This window comes from Pseudopipra pipra, chromosome 15 (genome assembly GCF_036250125.1).
Source record: "Pseudopipra pipra isolate bDixPip1 chromosome 15, bDixPip1.hap1, whole genome shotgun sequence".
NCBI classification, from domain to species: domain Eukaryota; kingdom Metazoa; phylum Chordata; class Aves; order Passeriformes; family Pipridae; genus Pseudopipra; species Pseudopipra pipra.
The window spans coordinates 7,324,766-7,352,000 of record NC_087563.1 but is presented as its reverse complement, the minus strand read 5'-3'; the positions used below and the strand labels follow the sequence as shown (position 1 = coordinate 7,352,000).

General features: G+C 45.2%; 1 protein-coding gene across 4 annotated transcripts; it reads left to right on the top strand.

Moving 5' to 3' along the window:
* The first annotated feature begins 115 nt into the window (after positions 1-115).
* Positions 116-23,091, top strand: RBM27 (RNA binding motif protein 27). 4 transcript variants are annotated; one of them, XM_064671647.1, is made up of 22 exons: positions 116-253; positions 3,042-3,160; positions 3,918-4,042; positions 5,821-5,927; positions 6,506-6,696; positions 7,117-7,203; positions 7,516-7,779; positions 8,328-8,561; positions 9,685-9,819; positions 11,812-11,961; positions 13,806-13,953; positions 14,224-14,377; positions 15,522-15,782; positions 15,882-16,010; positions 16,799-16,921; positions 17,433-17,507; positions 17,616-17,783; positions 18,187-18,291; positions 18,385-18,576; positions 18,847-18,933; positions 19,368-19,478; positions 20,087-23,091. In XM_064671647.1, exons 1-22 carry the CDS (start codon positions 195-197, stop codon positions 20,171-20,173), a joined length of 3,111 nt encoding a protein of 1,036 aa, XP_064527717.1. In that variant the 5' UTR covers positions 116-194; the 3' UTR covers positions 20,174-23,091. The 4 variants fall into 4 exon arrangements, with proteins under 4 accessions (XP_064527717.1, XP_064527718.1, XP_064527719.1 ...); XM_064671648.1 differs by lacking the exon at positions 7,117-7,203; XM_064671649.1 differs by lacking the exon at positions 9,685-9,819.
* Positions 23,092-27,235: the final 4,144 nt, after the last annotated feature.

The window sequence follows — 27,235 nt, the reverse complement described above, 5'->3', positions numbered from 1 at the left end:
GCTGGTTCTCCCTGACCCTCGGGTCGGGCTCTGGGCCGTCGCCATTGGCTGGCGGTGCGGGGCGGCGGTGCCTGATTGGCGGTGACGGCGTGGCCCCGCCCCGGCCGTGCCCAGCAGGCTGCGCTGCGGGCGGTGCCGGGCAGGCTGCGGCCATGGCGGCGGTGTCGCTGTGAGCGGGCGGACGCGGGGCCACCATGATCATCGAGAGCGTGGACGCGCTCAAGTCCTGGCTGGCCAAGCTGCTGGAGCCCATGTGAGTGCGGCAAGGCGAGCGGGGCGGGCCGCGCGGGCAGCCCTTCCCGCGGGCCGGGTCCGGCCGAGGCGCTGCGGCCCTACCCCGCCTGTCCCCGGCCCGGGCCCGGCGCGCCCGGAGTGCGGGACAGCCCGGGACAGCCCCGGCTCGGGGACGAGCTGGGGGCCTTTTGTCCCGCAACGGACAGCGGGGCTGGGAAAGGGTCTGGAGCAGCAGGAGCGGCTGAGAGAGCTGGGGGGGCTCAGCCTGGAGAAAAGGAGGCTCAGGGTGGACGTCCTCACTCTCTACAACTGATAGGAGAGTGGAGCCGGGGGTGGTGGTCGGGCTCTGCTCCCAGGGAACAAGGGACAGGACAAGAGGAAATGGCCTCAAGCTGTGCCAGGGGAGATTCAGGTTGGATATCAGGAAGAATTTGTTCATAGAAAGTGTTGTCAGGCATTGGAAAGGCCTGCCCAGGGAGGTGGTGGAGTCACCGTCCCTAGAGGTGTTCAGGGAACGACTGGACGTGGCACTCAGTGCTATGGGCTGGATGACAAGTTGGGGATCGGTCCCAGGTTGGATGTGATGATCTTGGAGCTCTTCTCCAGCCTCAGTGGTTCTGTGTGCCTTGGCTGTGGGCTGCTTGTGTCCCCTGCTCCACCTACCTCCCTGGCTGCACTGTGGTCGCTCAGTCCCAGCTGTGTGACCTCGGAGCAGAGCCCAGGGCTTGCAGGAGCTGACAAAACCAGGAATAGTGTTAAACCTGTGGAAACTCTGCATTTACATTCTGCTGCTTACAGTGGAAGTGGGACTTGTTTGGAGTCAGCATGGATCCACATTGTTTCATGCTGCTTTTTATGGTTTCTGACAATGCATCTTGGCTGTAACGTGGTGGTGGGTTTGTGCCGGTCCCGAGCCCTGCAGTGCCTAAACAGCCCCAGGTGCTGGTCCTGAGTTCTTCAGTGCCTAAACACACCTGGTGCTGGTGGTGCAGGCACAGGAGGGGTTGGTGGGTCTCACCTACAGCAGGAGTCTCCTGGGAGAAGCTGCTTGTCAGTGCCTGGCAGCCTTAAGGTTCCCACAAAGTCCAACTGAGATCTGTGTGAAGTGTTGTAAATGGGCCTTAGGACTGCTCAGTTGCTGTCATTAAGTATCAGGCCTTTGGAAGTTCTTCCCAATTTTCCTTTCCCCTTGTTAAGATCACAGGTGTCTTTGGTCAAACTCTGCTGAAAGTCTCTAGACTGGAGCATGACTCCTGCTCTTGCAGTGTCCCTGCCAGCTCCAGTCAGCCTCCAGCATTCCTTGGGCACTGGAGCTGCACTGTGGGGATGTGAACTGGAGACTTTTGTGGCAGAGAATCAAGGGATTGGGCCAGTGGGCCCTGGCAGTCAGGGACTCTAAAGGGACAGTCAGGGAGTGTAGTGACAACAGAGTGACAATATAGCCTGGCTCACCTGGAGTGCACACATCTTGTGTGCTCCTGCACTGCATAATGGGATGGTAACGCCTGAGAGAGACTAATGTGCAGAGAAAGGAAAGGGAATAGTTGTGAAGTGATGGATCATCTCCTTTATTTGAAATGGAAGGTTTATAATCAGTGTGTGAGGGCCCCAGTACATCACACACTGTGAATGCATCACATACAGGTTATTTCTGTGTATGTGTAAAATCTGTCAATTTGTGGTTTCTTTGTTGTTAATTGCTCCATTTATCCTGGCTTTCAGCGGAGGCTGGATGTTGTTGCAGGCTGAGAGTAGAGCTGCTTCATTGCTGCTCATTGAGGATTTTTATTTCTCTCACCAGTTGCCCTTTGTGTGGCTTTTGCCCTTTGCTTGTTTTCTAGCTTTTTTCCTTACTTTAAATTATTTTGAGGTCCATATACTTTATACTTTTTCCTTCTATTTCCATAGTTAATATTCTCAGAAAATACACAATCCCCTTTTGAATCTTAATTTGAAAAAATAAGTCTTTAAATCATGAGTGTTTAGGTTCCTGCCCTCAGCTGATAGCTGACATCTGCATCCTCTGAGAGGCAAAATGAGGAGCTGTCACTTCATCATGTCACACTGTTGTTCTGTTTTATACCTGGAGTGTGTTTCTAGTGGCTGAATGGTGGAATCTAAAGCAATATCCCATATAAAGATTACACTGCGCAAAGTTGGTGTCTTTGGCCTTTGTGGAGCCAGACAAGGGGGAGGGAGTGTGGGGAGAGAACTTGTTCAGTAACTGTTCCCCTTTGGGTGTTTTACAGGGTTACTGTAAAATTTGGCATGAGAGTATCCATGGGGAGGAAACCCTAGCATGTCAGGCACAACCACTGAAGCTGTGCAGAACTTACCTGTGTGTGTATTGAAAATGTGCCTCTGACATTTTCTGAACTGCTTCATAACAATATTTTAATGTTAAAACCCAGTTAACCCTTCCCAGTCCTTGTACAGTACCTTCCCTGGTTTGTGCTCTGCCATATCCATAGAGCCCTTCGAGCTGTGGTTGCTGGGCTGAGAGGGGCCTCAGCAGTGGGTCTGATTGTCCAAAAGAGAGGTGGTTGTCCCTCAGCAAAGCTCAGGAAGAGCAGAGGAGCGGGACTGTTGTCACATGTGGCTGAGGGGTCACAAGGCAACTAAAATATTGGACTGTGGTTTCATAAAGCCCTTTGCTGGCCCCGTGGTCCCAGGGCAGCTGTGCTGGTGCTGGGTGTGAGCCCAGCACCCCGGGGGTGTTGCAGGAGCTCGGGGGGGTCCTTGAGCAGTGACTGTCCCCGCGAGGTCGGTGTCCCGCAGCAGCCAAGCGTGGTTCTCCCTCTCCCCAGATGTGATGCAGACCCCTCAGCCTTGGCCAACTATGTCGTGGCATTAGTCAAGAAAGACAAGCCCGAGAAGGAGCTGAAAGCTTTCTGTGCTGACCAGCTGGATGTCTTCCTGCAGAAAGGTACAGCGCTCTCCAGGGGCTTTGCTTCTCTGGGGGGAGGACAGAGGGTGATGCACCACTGTTGCCTTCAAAATGCTTCTTGGCATCCATGAATACTTCTTACAGAATGTGATGGAAAAAAGATCTTGGGATTAAAAAATAATAATCCTCAGGTGAAGTTGTGTAACTTGGACTTTTCACAGTGGGTGGGAGGAAGTGCTCTGAAATGAAAGCAATTTAGTTTAAAGTGTTAGTCGTGCTGCCAGAAGCTTCTCTGACAGGTGCTTGGTCACCTTTGAAAACCTAGTCCTTGTTAATCCTTCAGGCTCCTGGGGAGCTTTGCATGGCAATTTGGTTCATACTCAAGGTTTTAAACACCTGAAATTCTAACACTCACTGGGGAAGTTATTGTGCATTTTTCATGATGTTGAACTGCTGCTGTGAATTATTTACTCTCGTAAAAATTGCCCTAAAGAGGTTGCTGAGAGTAGCTGTGGACTTGTTCCTTGATCACAAACTCTGATCATGCTCACCCTTTAGAACAGAAGTTTCTCTTGTTGTCTTTCATATACCTGATGAATTGCTTTCTCTAAATGAACAGCCTCAAGTCCCACAAATGTAATTCCAGCTCCTTCAATGGGGCTAAGGCTCATTAATCTGAGGTGCTGTTGCTCTGAGCAGCCTACCTGGCTGACTGTTTTCAGGGTCTTCTCTGGCATATGTAACTATGCCCTTAAATCCACATATAACAGTATTTTCTTGTGTTCTGTATCCTCAGAAACTTCAGGGTTTGTAGATAAACTTTTTGAAAGTTTGTACACCAAGAGTTACCTTCCTTCTGCTGAGCCCACGAAGGCAGAGGCGAAGCCTGCAGGGCAGGAGAAAGAAGAAGTCAAGGAGGAGGTAACGTATTTGCTCTGCCTGCCTTTAATTTTCAAATTAGCTCTCATACATTTGTGAGGCCAAACATGAAAGAAAAATGCACTCTGTTGTGACTAATGATCTCTGTGACCTGTGTGTGTCTGAAGAGCAATGGAAGGTGACAATTTGGACAAGAACATTTTAAATACTTTTCCAAAGCCTGCCTTTGATTGAGAGTAGTGGCACTCAGAAATCCTATTCACGTGGCCCTAACAATACCAGATAATAATTATTTGGAAGGGTTTGAGAGGGGAAAGCAGCAAAAACAGTCCAAAACATTTCCAATTTTTTATATTCTGTGAGGAATGTAAATTATTTAGTATATTTTCTGTGATGCTTAAAACCAGTGAAACATATCAGCCTCTGTAATGGAATAATTACTTTAGAAAGTGAGATAGAGTTTGTTTGCCAACAGTTCTCTCTTTTGCCATGATTTTAAGTTCTGTTGACAAATTTGAAAGCAATTAAGTTTTTAAAAGAAGGTGACAATTAACTGCAGAAATCTGTCAGTCAGCCAAACCCAGGTCAATCCAAACAAACACAAGTCCTTATTTACCAGAGCATCATTCATCAGATGATTTAAATTAAAGTTGGTTTTTACTTTTTTGCTCTCTTTTCTGATGTCCTGTTTTATCTGAGGTTGTGACACAGAATTTTGCTTATGGAAGTTCATAATTTGCCACTGTACAAGACTTTCACTGGAAGAGCTTTCTCATCAGTTCTCAAAGTAATGTCATAGCTTATAGAAAGTCCTTTAGAGCTACCTTCAGTTGATTTAACCAGTGCTCTGGTGGGGACAGAGGGGGAGGTTTGGGGAGTGGCAATAAGCAGAAGAAGATATCTAGGACAGCTTTATGGGACAACTTTACAGGATCAGGACATTAATTAGTTATTTTGACATCAGCAAGGCCATCAGCAGATCATCAAGATCTGTCATATAGCTCAGTGTATGGTGTGAGTCCTGCAAATGAAGGCCATAAAATAAACTACACTTAGAATTACAGCAGAGTCAGGGCTGCAGGGGACCCAGGTGTGATGCACCTTGTGCTGGGAGCAGGGCTGCAGGTCAGGCTGTCCAAAGCCCTGTCAAGCCAAGTCTTGAATATTTCTACCAGTTCTCCCCAGTAATCCTGTTATGCAAGCATGTAGGAAGCCTTCCTTTTTGTTTTACTTGGGAAAAAAAATCTTTTACATTATTGCATGTCAACTTTTGTCACCAAAATTGACAGTAACTTGTAAGCAGTGTGAAATGGCAGCAGAAGTGCAGTGTGGGTCAGTGGTTTGCAGTGTTGGTACAGCTGACAGACTTGTGAACCTGCTTTGGTGGAGGCCAACAAGAAATGTGACCAGTTCCACCATGTGAGCAGATTTTTGCCTTAAAACAGTTATTCCAAATGTCAACTAGTGACTTTCCTACCTGGAAAGGTGACTTCTGAGTCATGTTCTAAGGTTCAGGAAATACCCAACTTATAGAATTGCTTATGCTAAATAAGGCAGTAGAGTGGAGAGAGATCTTGTCTTTCCTGAATCCTGTTTAGAAACAAAACATCGAAGTGGTTTTATTTGAGAGCATCTCTGCAGAAAAACTTGGAAGTTTTGAGACAAAAAACCCCTCTAGTTCTTGATTACTTGTAGTGCTTCAGTATTGTGGGCAAGTAGTACTTGAATATTGTTTTATATGGGATGCTGTCTATAACTTGAAATACATTTTGATGTCATGTTCTTCATTAAAAAAAGTGATACTTGTCCTCGTTTGGTAGTTGTGTGTTAAACAGAATTTTCAAGAGTCAGTTGAAGAAGAGCGGGAGAGCAGGAAGAAGAAGTATTCCAGTCCCCAGAGGAACCGTGGAGATTCCAGTGAGCAAAGGTTAGCTTTGAGCCACAATATTAAGATATTCTTCTGTATTTGTTGTCAATCTTTACGTGGTTTTTACCTTGTAGGTAGTGATTTTTATGAAAAATAGTGATTTTTGTCCCTCCTTTTCTCTATCTGTGATATATTGTCTGTATGCTGATCATGTGTGTGAGAACCCTTCATGAAAAGTTGGCCTCTTCCGAAAAAATGATAGTATTCTTCAAATGACAATTCCTAGGAATGTCATCAGTTCCATTGTTTCCCTTGTTATATAAATGAAGAGCATTATTGGGAGGTCTGTAGGGGCTGGGGGCTGTTGTTCACACAGTGAACATCACTTTTAAGCCTGTCGGGGTCTGAGCATTGTAACTGTCTCACCTGGCCAGTTCCTAGTCCTGCCCTTGCTGCTTGCTACAGACCAGTGATTCAGCTGTGACGTTCTGTACTTCTCTGTAACTTGGGAAATTCTGACTGGAATGTCTCACTGCTCAGATGGATCGGAAGGACAAGCAGCACCTTACCTTCTCGTGAGCTTCTTTTTTAATTTGGTTCCTCCTTTCACAAACATCATCTACATCTGTCTTTTCTAGGACCAGAGAGAAAAAGCGGGATGATGGGAAATGGAGGGACTACGACAGGTACTATGACAGGAGTGACCTGTACAGGGAGAAGTCTGGCTGGCGCCGGGGCAGGAGTAAAAGCCGGAGCAAAAGCCGAGGGTTAAGTCGGAGTCGCAGCCGCAGCAGGGGCCGGAGCAAAGACCGGGATGGCAGCAGGAGTGGTGAGTATCCAGGGTGCTGCTGCAGGAGAACATCCCATGGCAGTGCTGGGTGTGATTCCTATGGACTCTATGGTTTAGCAGCCAGGAGGTGCCCTTGGGAAGTTGGAGCAAAATTTGGGAACTTTGTGTTCTTGAAATTGTTAATTAAGATGCTGTTCTTTGGAGTAGAACAATTAAAGGGGTTGTTTTCTTCTTTGCTAACCTCTTAATTTATCCACAGGTGTATACCCGTGGATATCAGTAGATTGTATTTTTGAGCTGTGTGTTCTGACAAAGCTGTTGATTTTTGGTTTTTTGTTTTTCTCCTTGTAGAGATCGAGCTTTTTGCAAAGCAGTGTTTCCCTCTCTTTCACTTTGTTACTGTATGTTTTTAGAGAAGGTTTCTTTGCAGTGGTTACCATGTGATCATTGTTCTTTTAGGGCTAGTTCAGGTCTGTTGGAAAAGTAAGTGCCACAGATTACAGCAGATTTCAACGCACCTTGAGACCACGTTAGTTAAGGGCAGAGGTATGTTTGTTGTTTGAAAGGCTTTTGCCCTCCTCTTTCTCCTTTAAAAGAGAGCTGTAATCCAGAATGGAATAAGGAGTAGAGGAATGAATGTGCATTTAGCAAAGAAAACGTTGAGATTTCTGAAATTAACCCCCTGTTCACATTATGTTTAGTTCTTACTGCATTGGTAAGAGTGAGCTCCTTCAAGAACAATTTAACATGCAGAACACTCAATATTTCAGGAAATGTTGTGTATTAGCACTTCCTCGTGGCTCTGATGTACAGAACAAAGCATGAAGACTTTACCTAACTATTTTTTTTTTTCAACAGAGCACCGAGAGAGAGAGAGATCAAAATACAAGAGTGAAAAAAATGATGTTGAAGGCTCATATAATCCGGTGTCCGCATCTTCCAGTAAATCCTCTGAACAGTATTCCTCTGCACAAGCTATTCCCAGTGCTGTTACTGTAGTTGCGCCTGCACACCACCTTGAAAACACCACAGAGAGCTGGTCAAATTACTTCAACAATCACAGCAATCCCAGTTCATTTGGCAGAAACCCTCCTCCTAAAAGAAGATGCCAAGATTATGATGGTAACTGTTCCTTAGTTTTCCATTTCATGCCTGGTTTCAATGTTTGTGTGACTTGTTTTTGGGGTATTCACTAAATGTGGGCAGCAAGTCACAGTGCAGTGGTGTGTGACATGTACCTTGTATGTAAGAGGTGCAGAGATGACCTGTGTCGAACTGAGGACATAACTAGTCGTACTGAAGCAATTTGCTTATGCTCTGACAGTTGCTGCATAAGAACATATGGAGTTTGTTCACAGTTCTGTATGTGCTAGACAAATACCTCAACCACTGGCACTGCTGCTGCAGATTGCAGTGTGTGTGCGTGTTTAATATAAACAAGTACTTCTGACTAGCCTTTATGATGGATACTTGGAAGCTTGTATGCTTTTATGAAGGATTGTTCTAATTTGAATTATTTTGAAACCTTATCTGATAATGTAATGTATCAGTGACGGCATGCTTTCCTTATTAAGAAATTCCAACAAAATCTGAAATGCTACAAATCACTGCGAACTCCTGAGTTTGTTTTTTTTTTTTCCTGACAAGATACAAAATGTCCTGTTTTGCAGAGCGAGGGTATTGTGTCCTTGGCGATCTCTGCCAGTTTGACCACGGAAATGATCCTTTAGTCGTAGACGAAGTTTCCTTGCCGAGCATGATCCCGTTTCCGCCGCCACCGCCGGGGCTCCCGCCGCCCCCGGGGATGCTCCTGCCGCCGCTGCCGGGGCCCGTGCGCGGCCTGAGGCTGCCGGTGCCCCCGGCCCACCCGCAGCCCCCGCCGCCCGTCGTGCTGCCCGTCCCACGTGAGTCACAGCTGCCTGTGTCTGGCACCACTGTAGGAACCGGTTGCGGTTTCTTTGCTGTTTGAAATAGTGCCGAAGGAGTCCCGAAAATTCGGCTGGTGAACCACGATGTGCCTCACACTCCAAACTGAATTAAATAGGGCATGGGAGTGGAGCAGGGGGGATCTTTCAGCTCATCTCAAGCTGGTGGTGGTTGGATTGGTCACTGACACTTTCTAGGTTTTCGTTTTCCTCAAGTGCAAAAAATGTTGAGATTCGATCTCCTAAAGGTTCTAATAAAGCTCCAGTGTTGGTGCTACATTATCTGCTATTATAAAGTAACACATCATTGGTGCATCTAAGATCTGTCTTAGCTCGGCAGTGATCTGAGATGTTCAGCCTTTTTTGTTATCTTACTGCATCTTATGAATTCTATGAAGAAGTAGCATTATTAAGGACATGGTTGTTCTGGTTCAGTGCTCTCTATTCCAGGAACTCAATACATGCTGTGGTGGTTGTGTCCAATAGCAGCAGCTTTGGGATGAGAAATAATTTGATACAGGATTAACCCTAACCTTTGCATGAGCCCTTTAGTGGGTCAGCTGACTTGCAGTGAGAGAACTGACAGTGCTCAGGATGGGCTGTATAACGTCACTTGGGGTCCTTTTTGGACATACAATCAGTAAGAATGTCTGTGTGGTACATGAGGTAACCAAAGCACAACCAGTTAGAGAAATTCCTTTCTGGGAATGCCTCTTGCCCTGCAGGTCTTGTTTCAGAACTGCAGCCTAAATGATGCTGATCTGATCTCTTGCTCTGAGCAAGCTTTGGCTCTCCATGGCAAAGCTGAGGGAGGAGCTGCTGTAGTTAATGCAGCTCTTGCACTAACAAACCTCTGGGGAAGAAAAGACACTTTTTTCCCTTAGAGCATTGTCTTTTCTGGGAACGGGAAAAGGTGTTGGAAGCAGAGTAACTTACCTGAACAAGCTTCTCAGTTCAGTGTTGCTGTAGTGGGATTGAACATATTTACAACCTTGACCTTGCTCAAAGCAAAGCATAAACAAATGGCATTGAATTGTTTGCACGTTTTGTCTGTGAGCTGTCAGTGTGTGATGGTGTGATCTGTTCTGTGGTGTTGTTGTAGGACCACCTTTAACACAGTCCAGCTTGATAAATAACCGTGACCAGCCGGGGACAAGTGCAGTGCCCAGCCTGGCACCTGTGGGAGCAAGGCTGCCTCCTCCTCTGCCCCAGAACCTGCTCTATACAGTGTCAGAACGTAAGCAAATGTCTCTTGGTTTAAATCTGTTCGACGTAAAAATTGTAAAATTCCTCTGATGTGCGATTAGAAGTTATCATCTGTCTTCCTCCAGTATGTACAAATCTAAAAAGAAGTCTGATGGGTCTCCCTGGGTCAGGCCATCATCCATTCCAGTGTGGAATGGCAACAGTGTTCTGTCACAGTCTGAGGGAAGAGCACTGTGGGGAGCTTCCTTTGGGTTTCATGTGCTCACAGCAATCAGATTGTTGCATAAGAAAGGGATCCTTTCATCCTCAAGCTGTTCAGTAGGATATTAGAAGGCAAAAGATGGATCTGGAAATCTGTAATTGCTGTTTAACTTAGGTTTTATTCCTTTCCAGTTTGGACTACTGCAGATGAGAGCTGTGTATCACAATAGTCTGTACAGTCTTCATATACATAAGTACTTACTTTCTATCATTTTTCCAGATTCAGCTTAGTTCTAGTTTTCTGACTTCAAGTGGATGGCTTTCACTGGACATATCCATCTTCCTTAACAGAGCTCAAAGTTTTAAAAAGTGGGGTTTTACAAGGGAAAATAGCAAAATGCCTGGAGAGTCCTAGATTGCTCAGTTTAAACACAATAAAGCTTATTTCTTTAATAATGAAAGGATTAATGGCATTTCCCTATCCTATATGAGCAAAATAAGGTAATTAAATGTCAGTGTTTTATAATATTCTCATCTGGGGTTTTTACAATAAATATTCTGAATTTTATTCAAAGGAAGGCTTTAGTTCAGTTCATGATCCGTGTCATCATCTTTGTGACTTCCATGCTTTTCAGAACTTCAGTCACTCAGATTTCTTGTTTGATAATCTGTTCAGTTATCCCCAAGTGCTGTCAGGTGTTTAGGTGTCACCATCTGATCCTTTCAGCTCCAGAACTTCTGGTGGCTGATTCTGCCTGTTGTAGGTCACAGGGCATCACAGTAGTTGTGTTCTCCAGAACCACTGTGGAGATTCTCATGTCCTGTTCTTGGACTGCTGTGGTAATAACTGCTGGCTGCCCTCTTGCAGTCAACCACATGCCAAATCAGGGAGGAGGAACTTGTGGTTCAGCTCCTTCAGGGTTAGTGAAAGTTCTTGGCAGAGCCTGAAACCGTAAAACATCAGTGTAGATATTCTGGGGCATCTGTTTTAAATTGTAGAGTTGTCTTTGCTGCTGTGGAATAAGGAGCTGAAATTTAGGGGAGTTCACATCTGTCAGGTCCCCTTGTGCAGGCATTCATTCTGTTCCAGGATGTACTGTGTTTCTGTGGAGGCTCTTCATAGACTTCATTCATTCTAGTTCTTGTACAGCTTTTCTTTTTTTTTGGAAAATTGCATCGTCCTTGATTTGGACCTTGGGCTGGAGGAACAATAGCAGTCAGTTCTGTCATCTTGTGTTCTCATGGCGAACCCTTCTAATGAAAATGATCATTCCTACCTTACCTGGGATAGGCAGCTGGTCTCACTCTTACATAAAGTAAGAGAATCCAGTAGGTAAGTATTGGTCCCATTACCTCACTTCTCAGCTTTCTTTGATTGGAATTATTTAAGTATGTTCTTCCCCCAAAATCTTTTTCTGAAGCAAACTAGACCCTTGGACAGCAAAGACTGAAAATCTCTTTGCATCTTAGGCCCTGCAGTATAAATGCCCAAACAAAACCTTGTGTTGCTCCCTTTGAAACAGTGCCAGACATTGTGCAGCTTGTCACACAGTTACCTTGGGCCTTTCCAGTCAGTGGATCAGCAATACTCAGTATTGTGACCTGTACTTGGACAAACAGTACCAGATTAAAAACCAAAAGAGAAGGCTGGGTCCAGGTGAGGGTTTGAAATGGCTGCACACGTTGGCTGTACCACCTCTCTTTTCTCTTCATCCGAAACAGCTTCTGACTCTTGGACATCCATGCATTTCCTTAAAGGAAAATTAACCCTGAGTCTTAAACTCATTTGAAAAATCCTGTCGTTTCTCTCCTTTTTTTGTAGATACATATGAGCCAGATGGCTATAACCCCGAAGCTCCTAGTATTACCAGTGCTGGTAGATCTCAGTATCGGCAGTTCTTTACGAGAGCACAAATGCAGCGTCCAAATCTAATTGGCCTAACATCTGGGGAGATGGATACAAATCCTCGAGGTAGGAAGGGTTTCTGGTCATTGCTGTTGCTATTTTTGTCCAAGACCGTGAACAATTTTCCCTGTTTTCAGGCTGAAGGCAGTCCTTTTTCTGACTGCTCTAGTGTTTCAGAGCAATTTTTGGACATTTCTACCTTTTTTTTTTGAAGGTGTTAATATGACCACATTAAAGTCAAAGCAGCCTTTTTGGTTAAAAATAACCACTCGCTTGGGAATGTTACAAGGGTTTTGTTGGTTGGGTGGGTTTTTATTCCTCCTTAGCCTGTGAAGGCACTTTCCACGTGCTGGGAACTCCTAGAAAGAAAAATGGTGCCTAAAGATGGCTTTGGCAGCACAGTCTGCAGACTGCTTTTGATTAGCCAAGGGCACAGAGGTGATGATCCACAGTCCTTGCCTGGGCTGTTGCTGTAGTGAAGAGGGGAACTATCATGGCATGTTTTGGTGCTTGATGGTCTGACTCTGTCAGCCAGGTGTTCTCTCTGAATGAACATTTCAGGTAGCATTCCAATTCTCCCAGCCCATGGGAATCCCAGTCTGCACTTAAACAATTCCTAACCCCTACCTGGATGGATGTAGATGTAGTCTCTTAGTGGTGACGTGTAGAAAATATCTTTTAGGGAAGAGAACAAGTCAAGGTTCTTTAAAGAAAGTTTAGTTCTGGTAGCAAAACTTTCTTTCTCCCTCCTATTTTTCCTTCCCTGATCCTTAAAAGCAAAGATGCTAAATTTTAATGTTTGCTGTTACACTTCAGTGTTTCTTATTCAGTAGATAAGAAAGATTTTTTTTTTTCAGTATTTCCTTCCAGTGACTCATCCTGTAAAGAATATAGTTAAATATTATTGCAGAAATCACTGTTGCCATTTGTATCTTAATGGCTGTCACAGAGGCAGGGTTGGGGCTTTATTGCTGCCCCTCAGGCTCTCTGAGAGCCCATCCCAGGGGTAAGACGGGGGTGAGGGGTTGGTGGTGGAGCTTCACACCACTTGTTTTATTGTCTTTGTCACAGGTGGAAAAGGTTTACTCTCAAATCATCCTCCAAAGTGAGATCAAAGCCAGGCCTGGAAATGCCCAGCCTGTTCTCACCAGTGTAACCAGCAGAGCTCTGGCTTATATAAAGTCATAGAAATTGCTGTATAACTCAGACTTCTTTTTAGGAGTTGAATATTTGGCACAGGCAGGAGACTAATAGCAAGGGCATACTCTTGCAAAGGTTATAAATAAATTCCTAGCAAACTTTGTGTTGGTAGAAGTTGCTTCAGACTTTAAATCTAATGTCTTGGAGAGCGTAATAGTTGTATTTAATTAACAGTTTGTTGCTGAAACCTGGCTGGAGGGCTGGCAAGGGGATACTAGTGGAAGACATGGGTTCTTCATTGCTTTTACCCTGTCAAGGGTTCATACAGGGGAACTTGGTTGTTTATTCAGCCCCTGCCTATTGCAGAGCTCTAAACTGAAGCCTGGGAACCTGGGAACCCAGCCTTGGCTCTTTGCCTCCTTTTCTGTTTTGTTGGGATTTGGTTGGGTTGGGTTTTTTTCTCCCCCTCTCTCTCCTTTTCCTGCAGAATCTGAGTTTTCAGTACCTGAAAGGTGAAGTTATAGCTTCGTTCAAGCTAATATTAACCTTAAAGGTCAAAACCTTATCCCTCCTGGCTGGACTGTGTGTGTTTCCCTCAGGATGTTTAGTTAGGCTAGGGATTAATGTGGGAATAACTTCAGAAACAAAACTGACCAATTTGGTAAAGTCTTCCTAATGTTTATGTTTTTAACCTCAGTCCTGTTTTGCTGTGTAAGGCAAAGCTTTTCCATGTGTAGTGGAATAACACAGGCCTTTTTCCTTCCCTCCAGCTGCCAATATTATCATCCAGACTGAACCTCCCATTCCCATTACAAATAACAGCAGCAATGTCACTAGAGTTGTCCTGGAACCAGACAGCAGGAAAAGATCTCCAAGTAACATGGAATGTCCACCACTGAAGAAACCCTGGCTGGGAAAGTAAGAATTAGCTGGAATTAATTGGAATGCACTTGATTGCTGTCAGTGCTGTGAACATTGCTGTTCCCCAGTCTCTGCAGTTGGGGCTAGTTGGGTCAGAAAATCTGTGTCCACAGAATATGGTGACTAAATATTGGGTGGTGGGGAGAGCTCTTCTTTGTTAGTGTGTAGGGGGTGTACTTTTCAGGGGAAAAATGTATATTAACATTTGCTGCCTTACCTGGGGACATGTGTGCCCATCTAAACTGCTCCTGTTCTCCTCTTCTCTAGGCAAGCAAATAACAACCAGAACAAGCCAGGGTTTTTGAAAAAGAATCAGTACACAAATACAAAATTAGAAGTTCGAAAAATTCCACCAGAATTGAACAATATTACACAGCTCAACGAACACTTCAGCAAATTTGGAACTATTGTAAACATTCAGGTAAAAGCCAAAGTTCAGTTTTATGTCTGTATATGGTTATTTTATTTTCCCCAAAGCCTGCTGGAATAGTTGCATGTTTTCCTTGAGAAATCTTAATGGTGACTAACTGGGAGAGGAGGTAATCAAGTTCAAGGAAACCTTTTCTTGGTCTACTGTGTATTATTATCTTAATTCTGTAAAAGTGTGTTGGCTTCTGCCTTCATGAGGCCTTACTACATTTGAAAAACTGACCAGTTTAACAGTGTCTAAACTGACTCAGGTGTTTGAGGAACTTGTATGTAACTTTTTAAAGAGACAGTTTGTCTTGTATGGTAGTGTTACAGTATTTCTCAGTCAGGATTTTGACAAAGATGCTACAGGAGAGTCTTTATCTGCATCAGTTTGTTACCACTTGGCATCCTAGAACTGGTTCCAGCTCAATGGTGTCCCTTGCCCTGTAAGAAGGGGAAAAGTACTAAAAAAAGGTTACATGGTTAAAACAGCATTTAATTTCCATTTTATTTTTCTAGAATAAACAGTGGCCTCTTAAGTCCTCAGTTACAGGTCTAAATAAAAGACACATACCTTGGAAGCCTCTATATTTCTTGAGTTGATAATTTTATGTCTTAGCCCAAAAGATACTGTGGTGCTTTCTGCACCTCCATAAGGAAATAATGCATTTCAAACATGCTATCTGAATCATTGCACAAGAAAGTCCAAGATACATTTTTATTTCTGTGATACTAATTTTTAGAAAAAGAGTCTTATTCAAGACTCTGAGGTACTGCTGCTTTGAGGGTGTGCTGAGATTGTGCACCCTCAGGCAGCACTTGCCTTTTGGGAGGCTGGAATAAAGAGCCTTTGGGTCAGTACCAGGGTCCCTTCAGCCATATCCCAGTGGCACTGCACACTGCTCTAAATGTGATGCTGTTGGTGGAGGAGTCTTTATTTATTTATTTTACTGTATATAGGCTTTGCTGCAAGGACATGTAATGTTTGCCAGAATGTACTTGGCTTTAATTACATAGAGCGTCCTACCCATGTTTTGAGCTGTTAATACACCGGGTGTCCCACTCATCATTGCAGATTATTTGTAGATGGGTTTGTTGCCAGTTGAGATGTTTCCTTCCTTGACAAATGATGCATTTATGAACTTTTGCTTTAGGTTGCTTTCCAGAATGACCCTGAAGCTGCTCTCATTCAGTACTTGAGTAACGACGAGGCGAGGAAGGCGATTTCCAGCACGGAGGCGGTGCTGAGCAATCGTTTTATCCGGGTGCTGTGGCACAGGGAGAGTGAGCAGCAGCCCACATTGCAGCAGCAGCAGCAGCCAACCCCCCCCCAGGCCCTCCATCACCAGCTGCACCTCCAGCAGCAGGCTTTGGCCACGCCGCCTGCCGTGACCGTGCACAGCAGCCTGTCCAAGGTACGTGCTGTCAGGGAGGTCAGCAGCTTTCCAGAGTGACTGCTGCTGCAGGAAAGCAAATTATCTAATCTTCACGTTTCAATATCTGTGGATACACAGGTGATGAACAAACCCCTGGCATCTGGTGCCTATGTCCTTAACAAAGTCCCGGTGAAACGGCGCCTTGGAGCAGCGGGTGGGAGCCAACCTGAGCTAAGCCAGCCTGGGGCTGGGGTGGAAGAGTCTCAGGTACGTTTGAAAACCAGCCCTGGTCATGCCCTCAGATACAGCTTTGGCCTGTCAGCTGGGAAGGACTTGTGAATTGTTCCCACTTGGTTCTGTTCCTTTTCACTTAATGTTCCACTCAGCCACAGTCAGTCACTTCTTCCTCATTTCATCAGCTGTTTATATGAAATAGGGACAATGACTTTAGGAACAAAGTATCAGTATTTTAAATAGCATAAAATATTTTTGGCAGTGCTTCATAGTAAACAAATCTGACAGCCTGTGAGATCAGCTTTTTGTTGGCGAATCTGTTGGCTTTCAGTGATTTTTGAGCTTATGCTGTGCTTTAACAGCAGTGCTAGAAGCTTAGAGACTACTTGTGCCCAGAGTTCAAGCTGATACAGTTTAATTCAATACCGAAGTGCAGCATGTGTTCTGGGCCATAGAGAAGTCCTTTTGAGAAAGGAAGCATGAAGTGGCTTTTGCTGCTTCATTGATTAGAAAGTGTGATGGTAGGCTGTGACTGTGAAGCTGAAACTAAGGTGGATGGAAATCATCACCTTCAGTGGTGTCCTAGTGGGAATCGGGATGCAGAGGGAGTCTGGCATGGAGAAGGAAAGACAGTATCTTTTGCAGAAATCCTTTTAACTAGATTTATGTCTTGATCTATGTGTTTTAATTGCTTTGGTCTTTCTACCTCATTGTACAAATGTGGACATTTGTGCTCATATATGTCCCTCTGAAGTTTCCTGATGGTATATCAGTCACTTCAGCTATTCCATATTTTAGTGTGTTTGTTTTTACTATTTCAGATATTTCCTACTTCTACAAGCCACTCAAAAATGGTTTACAGTTCTCCAAATTTAAAGACATCCCTGAAGTCTGGTGCAGGGTCTAAACCTCACGATGTGCAAGAAGCCCTTAAAAAAAAACAGGTACTTGACTATTGATGGCTGACTGACAGTGTAGTGAGCAAAGTGCTTTAAATACAAGGTTTTATGGGCACCTGAAACCTCAGTACTGCTGTACAGCTTTCTGCACGGGTGTGGGCTTTGTCATCATTATGAGACTGTCGTGCAAACACACATTGGGGCTGATCATGGGCAGAGAGTCCTTTTGGGGTGTCTTACTCAACACACTGGGCTGTGTGGGGTTTTCTGGAGGCATTTCTCTGATTTCCATCTCTGCAGGTAGGAGACACTTGAATGACAGCATAGGGTATGTTTCTTAAGAGGTGTCTGAAGGGGGTGAAAAGTAAAGTACTTTACAGTGGGAAATTAGCAGCTTTTTATTGGATCAGCTATACTTCATAGTTGTGCTTTTTGAAGACAGTAGTTTTTGTTGTGTACTTCATTTCCGTAGCTTGAAGAGGACAATATTATCTGTATGAGTACATAGAATGCTAGACTGCTTTTTACTGATAGAAAGAATTTTCTCCTCATATAGGAGGCAATGAAACTCCAACAAGACATGAGGAAAAAGAAGCAGGAGATGTTAGAAAAACAGATAGAATGCCAGAAGGTAAGCCTGGAATGTCTCTAGTAAATACGTTCTGATTTTGTAGATATCTGTCTGTTCAGGGCTGTTTAGCCTGGAATTTTATGTTCCTGCACTTTTATTATTGCATAGATGTTGATATCCAAGCTGGAGAAAAACAAGGCCATGAAACCAGAAGAGAGAGCAGAAATTATGAAGACCTTAAAAGAACTAACAGGAAAAATATCTCAGTTAAAGGATGAATTAAAAACTTCATCTACTACAACCTCCACACCATCCAAATTGAAGTCCAAGACAGAGGTATTTCTTGTGCAACATACTTGCCTGCTTATCTTTTGTAACTATTTCCAATAATATTTCTTAAAAATGCAGCAACATTAGATCAAAACACTTGCAAGCAGTGTTTTAATGTTAGTGATAACTATGGATGAGCAAGCCATGGTTTAAGGAACTCCATGACCTAGTTTTGCTTGTAGCTCATTCACACTTGTTCCAGTTCTAAAGCAGAGGATTCTGGGTCCTTCAAAAAATGGTAGGGACAACACAGACACAGTTAAAACAGACTGAATTGAGAGAAAAGTGTGGCTGTCGTGTCCTGATCTGTCTGGACCATTCACATCAACATGTTGAAGTAGAATAAACATTCTATTTTACAGTTCTGCCCTTCCGTCCTGTTTTCTCTTCCTGTCCCTTTTCCTCCCAGGCACAGAAGGAACTGTTGGATGCAGAGCTGGATTTCCACAAGAGGCTGTCCTCTGGAGAGGACACGACTGAGCTGCGGAAGAAGCTCAACCAGTTACAGGTGGAGGTGAGCTGGTGTGCACTGGTGCTGGGAATGAATTCCTGAGGTGTCAGTGTCTCGGATCCCCTCACAGTGGGGGTGGCTGTGTTCTCTCCCCAGGCTGCCCGATTAGGAATCTTGCCTGTTGGTCGAGGAAAGACAGTGCCAGCCCAAGGAAGGGGCCGGGGCCGGGGCCGTGGGGGCAGAGGACGGGGCATGTTGAACCACATGGTGGTGGATCACCGGCCCAAAGCACTCACCGTTGGAGGCTTTGTTGAAGAGGAAAAAGATGAATTGTTACAGCACTTCTCTGTAAGTGGGAGCTGTAAATTAATACGTGTGTTTCCTTTCCTCCTGCAGAATTAAGCTGTGCTTAGTAGGATAGCAATAAATCTGAGCTTTTGTCCAAAAATTCAAGTGCTGCAGTATTGCTGGGTGATGGAGCTGAGAGTCTGCTGGCTCTCGCTTTTCTGTCCAAGAAATCAGATTTCAGTACACTTGAGTACTGCAAGTGTAGCCCATGATGATCGTGGGTTTGGAGGAGAATATTACTGCTGGTCCTAATAATTTTTTCTCTCACAGAAATTTGGAGATATTGAAGACCTTCAAGAAGAGGATTCCCCATTAAGTGTTGTTCTAACTTTTAAGTCTCGCTCAGAAGCTGAGAATGTAAGTAGAATCATGGATATAGTTTTTTTCACAGACCTAAAATAAGAATTTTTAACCGCTGATGTCTACCTTTTGTATTGTAAAATTTTGGAGGCTTTGATCCCCCAATTTGAGCTCGATAGTGTTTGGTGCTGCTGCAGGTAGTGCCACAGAAATAGAGGTACCACCTGAACAGTGACACAGGGCTTTGGCTGGTAAAGGCTCCGCGTCCCCATCCCCTCAGAGCTCTGCTCATCCTCTTGGGCGGGAGCAGCATTTGGCAGATTTGGGTGTGAGTGAAGTTGCTCTCAGAAGACTTAAGTGGGTGATTGTGGTTTATATATTTGAGATCTTCAAATGTGCCTCTGCACCTCATGCACTGGGTCTGACTTGTTGGTGATACTAAAAAAGTTCTTGATCCTCTCTCTGAAAATCTGTTCATTTAAATGACTCAGGCTGCTAACCAGGGATCCCGGTTCAAGGACCGACGGCTCCAGATCTCATGGCACAAACCCAAGGTACCTTCTGTATCCACAGAAATCGAGGAAGAGGAGTCCAAGGAAGAGGTATGAAAATCTGTTAATAACCTGACCATTCTTCCTGGAATCTAATAGCTCAGAGCTCTTAGGATACAGTTTTCTGTGTGCTGAAGAAATTTTGTAAAAGATGTTTTTGTAGACCAGGAACTGAACTGCATTTCCCACATTTTAAAATGGGGAAAAGGGGCAAAAAAAGAAAAGCAAAAGACACTTTGTGGATGGGATGTTGATTTGTCAATGATGATGCCTCAGGTTCTGTATGCAGGCTGCAAAGCACTAACTCCTGTTACTGCTCCACTCTAGGAAACATTATGTCTGTTATTCTTTGTAATTCTGAACACATTAAGCTTTTAAAGGTGTTTCTGTTGAGGCACTTAACAGGAACCTTCTTTGGGAGGGGCATGGAACATGGTTTATTCCAGCTTCCTCTGAAGCTTTACTCTCTTTCCCTCTCCTGATTTGAGGCTGCCATTCTTCCCCTAAAGGTGATTGGGTGTAGTTGTGTGTGTCTGTGAGACACACTGTAACACCACAAGCAGGTACAAGTACAGCTGAGGCAGTGTGGTGTGGTGTGGTGTGTCCCAGGGCACAGCGTGGAATTTGTGCTTTAAAGTCCATTTTTTTTCTTCCTTCAGGAGACTGAAACCTCAGATTTATTTTTGCACGAAGATGATGACGATGATGACGAAGATGAGGATGAATCTCGTTCTTGGAGAAGATGAAACTTGATGTTGAAAATGTATAATTTTAGGAATATAGTTCAAGCTGCATCTTTTAAACGTTTATTTAAGGAAGTTGATGAGCCAAAAAAAGCTTTACTTTCTTTTCAAACCACAAGATTTACCATGAGCAGAGTTTGGTATGAGAACATTTGGGACATAGAGCTGTGAGACTGAGCTAGCCAAAGGCCCAGGAACTTCTTACAGGATTATCAAGCTCACCAAGATGGTGATTTTTTTTCTATTTAAGAAGGGTAAAAAGAGAGAGGGGGGGAAAATTAGTATTTTCTTGTCCTCTTTTTGTGTCACCTGTATTACCTTGTTTTGGGTTTTTTATAATGTGATTGGTTTGTTAGTTTATAATTGAAAAGATATTACAGGTTTTATTTAGCAATATTATGGGGTTAGGGTAAAGACAAACTTTCATTAAATATTATGAAAGAAAAACTGGCCTCATTTGCTCGTTGAAAAAGGGTAGCATTTTGTTTCCTATGGAGTCTCTCATAGTAGGAATTATTTGTAGCTAGGTTCATAAATCATTTATTTCAGTATGTTTGACAGCCACACAGTCTCGGTGTTGTTCTGCTTTTTGTGAGAGGAGGTGGAAGAAACAATTTAACAGGGTATTGCTATAACATGGTCCAGTTCACTCTGTTTCTCCAAATTCTGCTTCACAGAAAACATCAGCAGGGACACACTGGAGTGGATTTTCACTCCCTCTTGATTTCCTTCCGTAGTTCCAGTGTAAGGCTCAGTGTAAGTCAGACTGTTTGTTTACTGCACTTCAGCATTTGTGAGCAGGAATGGAAGGAGTTCCAGACTCCCTCAAAAGCAGCTAATCTGGCCCCAACCAGGAGCAGCTCTCTTCCTGTTTCCAGCTGTCTGTTCCAGGCAGAGCCCTGCAGTGTTCAGAGCAGGATGGGTTTCAGCCCACAGGACCAGGCTGTCTTGCCCAGCCCCAAACCAGGGACGAGTGAGCCAAGGGTGTTCAGAGCTGGGTCTCCAAGGGGATTCCCTCATGGCCAAGGGCAGTTCTTTCAGACATGTTGAGCTGAACTCCATTACATTCTCAATTGCCTTATTGCTGTACCATTTAACCCCCCAGGAATGTGCTGGTGATGCAGGTAGCCAGGTCAGGGTCCTGAGCCGGGTGCTGTGCCTGGTACAGGCTCCAGGGCTCACGGCTGGGTCACCCAGCAGCACTTTCCCTGCCTGTCCACTGGTCCTGGCCACTCCTCAGTGCAGTTTATGTACATTTCTACACAAAATAAACACAATGTCAGTGCACAGCGCTCTTCTCTCTTGAGTGATCACCACTGTATTCCCCAGGGACTCCTGATGGAAGGACAATATCCACCACACCCTTTACCTGCCTGTGGCTCTGATCATGGCCAGGGGCAGGTGCTGAGCACCCTCTGGGGTCACAGCCCTGCTGACTCTCTATCCTTGAGCCATGGTGGGGTATCAATCTGTATAATGTCCTGTTTCCTGTCAGTTGAAGGGAATGTCTCCAGTATTCTGTCTCTTTCCAAAACTCACCTTTTCCTAGAATTGGGACTGAGTCTAAATTCCAGGCATGAAGAAACAAGGGGAAGCCCACCCCCCACATACTTAGAGGAATGTCTTGCTCTTCTCCCATCATCCCTAAGGATTTTAATGTCTGTGGCACAGTGTGTATCTTGAAAAATCCATTGCAGCAAACATGTCCGAGTCCTGACAACTTAAAAAATGAGAGAGGGATCAAAAGGATTTATATATTTTTTTGTACAGAGCTTTTTCTTAAACTGTATAATTTTGTAAATATTCTGCTTTTTTTTGTGTACTAAAACTACCGGCGTATAGATTTCAATAAGAATTGTTGTATTTTTGTATTTGGAAAATGAAAATTACAGTGGATTAATTAAGCTGTAAGCAAATTGCAGTAGCCTTCGACACACACGGAATAGATTCCTTTTCATATGGTTTTAGCTCTAAAGTGACACTGGGGTGACATCTGTTTTTCCAGGGAAAAGTGCTGGGGGAGAGGAGGGGAGTGAGGGTCAGAGCTTTATTTAATGGCTTTGAATGCTTCATACAGTTAATTTTGCCTTCACAGTACCCTTGGCAGGCTGGCCCAAGTCCCTGGTGCCATCCCAAAGGTGTCTGATGCCTGTGGGGCAGGCAGTGCTCCTGAGCCTGGCTGTGCCCAGGGGGCAGCAGGGCTGTGACTGGCTTGGGGGGCTGGAGCAGAGGGAGGGAAGCTGTGTGAAACTGGCCTGCCTTTTGCCAAAGTGTGTGGACCCCCCTATATTTCAGGGCATGCTGAACTCTCTTGGAATGGTTTGGTTTGGATTCCATAGGCAGCAGGGCAGTACAGCTGAGTTTATTTCATGGTGATGCTTTATTGGGAAATTCACGTGTACCTTGGCCAAAACACAACCTGCAGGGTACCTGTGTGCCCCAGGCAGGTGTGATTCCCTGTGCCAGCCTGAGCTGGGGGACAGACACTGAGGATGGGGAAAGCAAGTCACTGTGGGAGGAATTCCATCCCTTTCCTTGCTGACTTAACCTGAGCAAAATAAAACCATCTCCAGAGCTGAAAAGGTAAATCTGCAACCTGGCACCTGCTTGTGAAAGCACCACTTTAACAAAATCATGTGAAAAGGAACAAAGCTCCTCTTGGTGTATAGTAACCTTGTACTATAGTTTTTACAGATTGTGACCTTGTGTAATAGGGTAATAGGAGATATTGATGAATTTCTAACTGTTTATACATTGAAATTCATATATGTAATGTTTGTTTTATTGATTACAAGCTGAATTTCTAAGATGCATGTTGACTTTTTTGCAATAAAGATATACTGTGGAATGGTTCAAGATTTAGAAAAGACAAAATTCTAACTGAAATAAATTGGAAGCAGAACCATTCAAAAAAATTACAACTCTCACAAAAAGAGCATTATCACTTCTTTTGGGGGAAGCGGATGTATGAAGGGAGATTTATGTGTGTGGGATTTGTGTGCAGGTTTGGTTTATGTTGGAGCTGGGAAATAAATCTTCCGAGTATCTCAGTGCTCTGGAACAGAAGATGTTAAGACAGGTAAATGGATGTGGGAGGAGGCAGGGTGGGGGTTGTTTAACATTTGGGGGGCTCAAAGTTTAACAGAAAATGAAAGAAGGTTGTAGAGCCTGGGGTGGCTTCTTGGTCTCTCCCAGGTTTGCAGCGTTCTGGGCTATTGGGTACAGGCCCTGAGAGGACACACCTGCCTGTTCTGACTCCTTCACAGGTTGGGGTGAAAGTTAATTCATTCCACTATCACCTTTGTTCTTGGTCTGTGCTCCTTTCACCAATTCCTGTTATTCTCTCTTCTTCCCCGTGTTGCCTTCATGAATGTGAATGTTTGTGATCCAAGTTTTTCCAAATCTTTCCCTCCTGCAGCCCCTCCCGGCTGCTGGGGATGATTTAAAAGCCAACCTGGCTCTTCTGTGCTGCTGAAGAGCCCCTCCATGACAAACCTGTGGCTTTGGGACATTTTCTCAGTGCCAGGAGTTGAACTTTAGAGTTTTCCCCAGCTCCCTTCTCAGTCCACAGCCACCAACCAGCCTCGTTCTGCAGGAGGCAGCCACATCCTTCCAGAGATTGGTCCTGACGCAGAGCAGGAAAGGTCTGGCATCCAGTTCAAAGCACTTGCTGCATCCTACATGATCAAAATTCATTTTACTGGAAAAAGGGAATATAAAGAACATGGAAGGGGAGTAGCATCTGTGTGTGTGTGTGTGTCTTTGGATGTATTTTTCCCCCTGGCCACTCCAAATATTATCTGAGAGTTCCCCAAGCCCAGCAGGGTGGGACAGTTCTTCCCACAGCCATGGGCTGGAATCCTACCAGGAGCCTGTTGGAAAGAAGCAAATGTCTACGGGAACTATTTGAAGTGAACAGACACATGAAGGTAAGTTGTGGGTGTACTCGTCAGGCCAAGAATGTCTTTATTGTCTCCGGTCGAGGCTGTGTGGAATACAGTGTTAACTGTCTGGAGAGGGTTCCCGAAGGTGGGAATCTAATTTTAACTCGTCTCTGGAAATGTGGGACCCAGTTCTGTCCTGTGGAGCAGGTTGTGTAACGTGTCTGGGCCCTTACTGACAATATCACTGACACAAGGGGGGTTGAAAAGGGAAAAGTAATTTGATGTTTCTCTGGAGGTTTTTATGTGCTGCCACTGCTTTGTTCCATGACAGATTTACAACTGTGATGATCAAAACCTAAATGGATAAACTAGAGCTGTTTCTCTCTCCTTCCCCAGGATCATTCCACAGACAATTTCCAAATGCTGCTTGGTAATTATCAGGTAGACTGATCCCTATGGGATCCTGGGCAGGTGGAGCTGGACAGGGTGGGGGGAAGGCCTTGTGTGGAGTGTCCCCAGATGCCTCCTTCTTCTTCACCTGGAGCTTCCTCCTTCTTCCCACAAAAGAAAACCAAGTTTCTTTCACTACTTCTTAATGGCACCTGGCCATTTCACTTTTTGTCAGAAACGGCTTTTGGATTTGAACTTCAAAAAAAACAATTTTATTTGGTCAATAAGCTCCAGCCCAAATGGAGCTGTCACTGCTCAGTGCCTCCCGCTGGGGAACCCCCAGAGGGGAACCCCCCAGCAGGAACAGTGGCAGGTACCCTGTCAGTGCAGCAGAGACTCCCAGCAGCACGTCAGTGATCCTCTGCCAGCTGTGGGGGATCAGGGACAGGTGCTCCAGTCGAGGTCACATCTCCCTGCAGAGCCAGGCTGGGTCGGGCGCTGCCACAGCTGCCGGGAGCTGTGCAGTGGCACTGCCGGGATTGCCATCACTCCCAAGCGGAAAACAAATACCCTGGACCCCAGGGAAAAGCCCTGGAGCACCAGGGGGTGGGGAGGAGCCCAGGGCCGGCAGGGGGGGCACCAGCATTGCCCCCAGCTCAGGGCTGTGACTGCTGTGGTGCCATTCATCCTATTTTTAGGAGCCTAACCCCTTTTGTACTCCCTGTCGCTGAGCCCTGGTGGTGTCTCGTGGCACCGCTGGAGCAGCTCCGCGCTCCCTGACGGGGAGTTAATTATAGCCCAGCCCGCGCATCCTGCGCCCGTAACCTTAAAGCACTTCTGCCAGTGATTTATTTAAACACTGATAAATTATACATTTCTGGCACTTTAGTAATTCATGTGAAAATTATTTGGAGTCAACTCAACATAGCATACCTCTGTGTGCTCTCTGGTGGAGAAAGCTCTGTCAGACAACACTCAGACAACACTTCCACCTTCTCTTCCTTTTCACTTTTTCATGTGACTTTGGGTTACCTGTGGGTCGCATAATAGTGAGGGGGACTCTTGTAAGAAGCTCACTCTCAGCTGTTGGGAGTGTTCAGGGAGTTAACTCTGACTTTAAAAAGTCTGAGCTCTTTCTGGCTTTGGGAACAGGTAGCACCTTCCCTCAATATCTGCACTTCCTGGATCATCCCTGGCTAAACCCACCTGTCAGTGTCCCTGGATGTAGGAGCAGGGGGTGAGGATGAAGGGATGCTCTTCTGGCACCGCTAGGAAGTGCAGGGCTGGGACTGCTCTCACTCCCAGGCTCTGGGTTCCTTTGGCTGGGCTGGAGACAAACACACTTCACTGAGTTAGACAGAGGGTGAGACTTTGGGGATAGTCTGTTTCAGTGTTGTTCTTCTGTCCCCCCAAAGATTGCCCTGGCAGAGATGCAGCTGTTTCACTTGTTGATTAGCAAAAACATTAGCAGACCTACTGTTTCAGGGCATGAATAATTAATGTTTGTTCCTCATTAATTTCTTGTGGCACAGAGTCCTTGCATTTAGATGTATTTCTAGAACTAGGAGCAAATGTAACAAGGAAGAGATGCCTGGCAGCTGAGTGCTCTGTTCCACCCCTGGAAAGCATTATCCCATTGCTCCCATCCTCTCCAGCAGGAGGGGAAGGGGTTTGTTCTGAACAAGCACCGATGTGTCCTATATTACAATTTTAATTTCAGGGAATGAGATGAGAAAGAAGTTGTATAATTCATGCACATTACAAGTGAGAATGTGTTCCTGGGACCTCAAATCAAAACCTTGTTTCCTGAAAAATTAAAAAATAAGATTGATCAGCTTTCCACCTGCTGCTGCTGGACAAGACTGTTTGTCCTGCCCCCATTACCCAGCACGGCAATGTTGCAGGGCAGCTTCAGGTGCTAATGCCAAAGGCTTTTGGTTTGGGTCTGGGATTAACACCCCCAAACACCTGGTCAGTCCTTGGAGCCCCCTGTGGCCAGAGACGTGTCCAAGGCTTTGCTTGACTAGAGCACCTCTGCAGCTGGCAAAGCTCTGCTTGGATTTTAATTACAGAAGAGGAGAGGAGAGCGAGTGCTTCTGGTTTAATCTGAAGCAATGCACAGAACCCAGGCACTTCCCCTTCCCCCTCTTTGGAAGGAAGTTCAGCAGCTGGTCCAATACTCAGTCCCTCTGGAGCTCTCTTGCATTGGGTGACCCTCACTGCTGGACCCGCAGAGGAAGCCTGTCCAGGACAAGAAGCCACTGGCAGCTTTTTTCTCTGAAACAGTTCCCATCACACCCCCACCTGTATTAAAAACTTCCCAAAGTGATGGGCATCCCACTCTTGCCCCTCACTTTAACCCTCCAAGTTCTTCTTCAAAGCTCCATTTCAGGCCTTGCCCACAGTCCCACAAGAGTCACAAGCAGCACATCCTGCTGCTCTCTGTAACCCTGTTGCTCCCAACCCTGCGTAGGAATGGGCTGTGCAAACCCGAGTGCTCTGGGGGACACTGTGGCCTCGGGAAGTTTCTCACTGCCAGACTCCTTCCTTTGAAATCCTGACTTGGCCCCTCCACCCGGCAGCTCCTGTAACTTAGCAACTTTTTCCTTTGTTTAGGTGCGTTCTTCAATCTCCTTAATGAATAAGAGAATCAGGCCAGGTAATTGATGCTTGGCTGTTTAGCTGATGAATAATTGACTGTCTGGGTAACCCTAGATATTTCCTCAATCAGATTGTGCTGTGCAACAGCCATATCACCCAGGGTGCAGCACAGCCCATGTTTTTGGGGTGC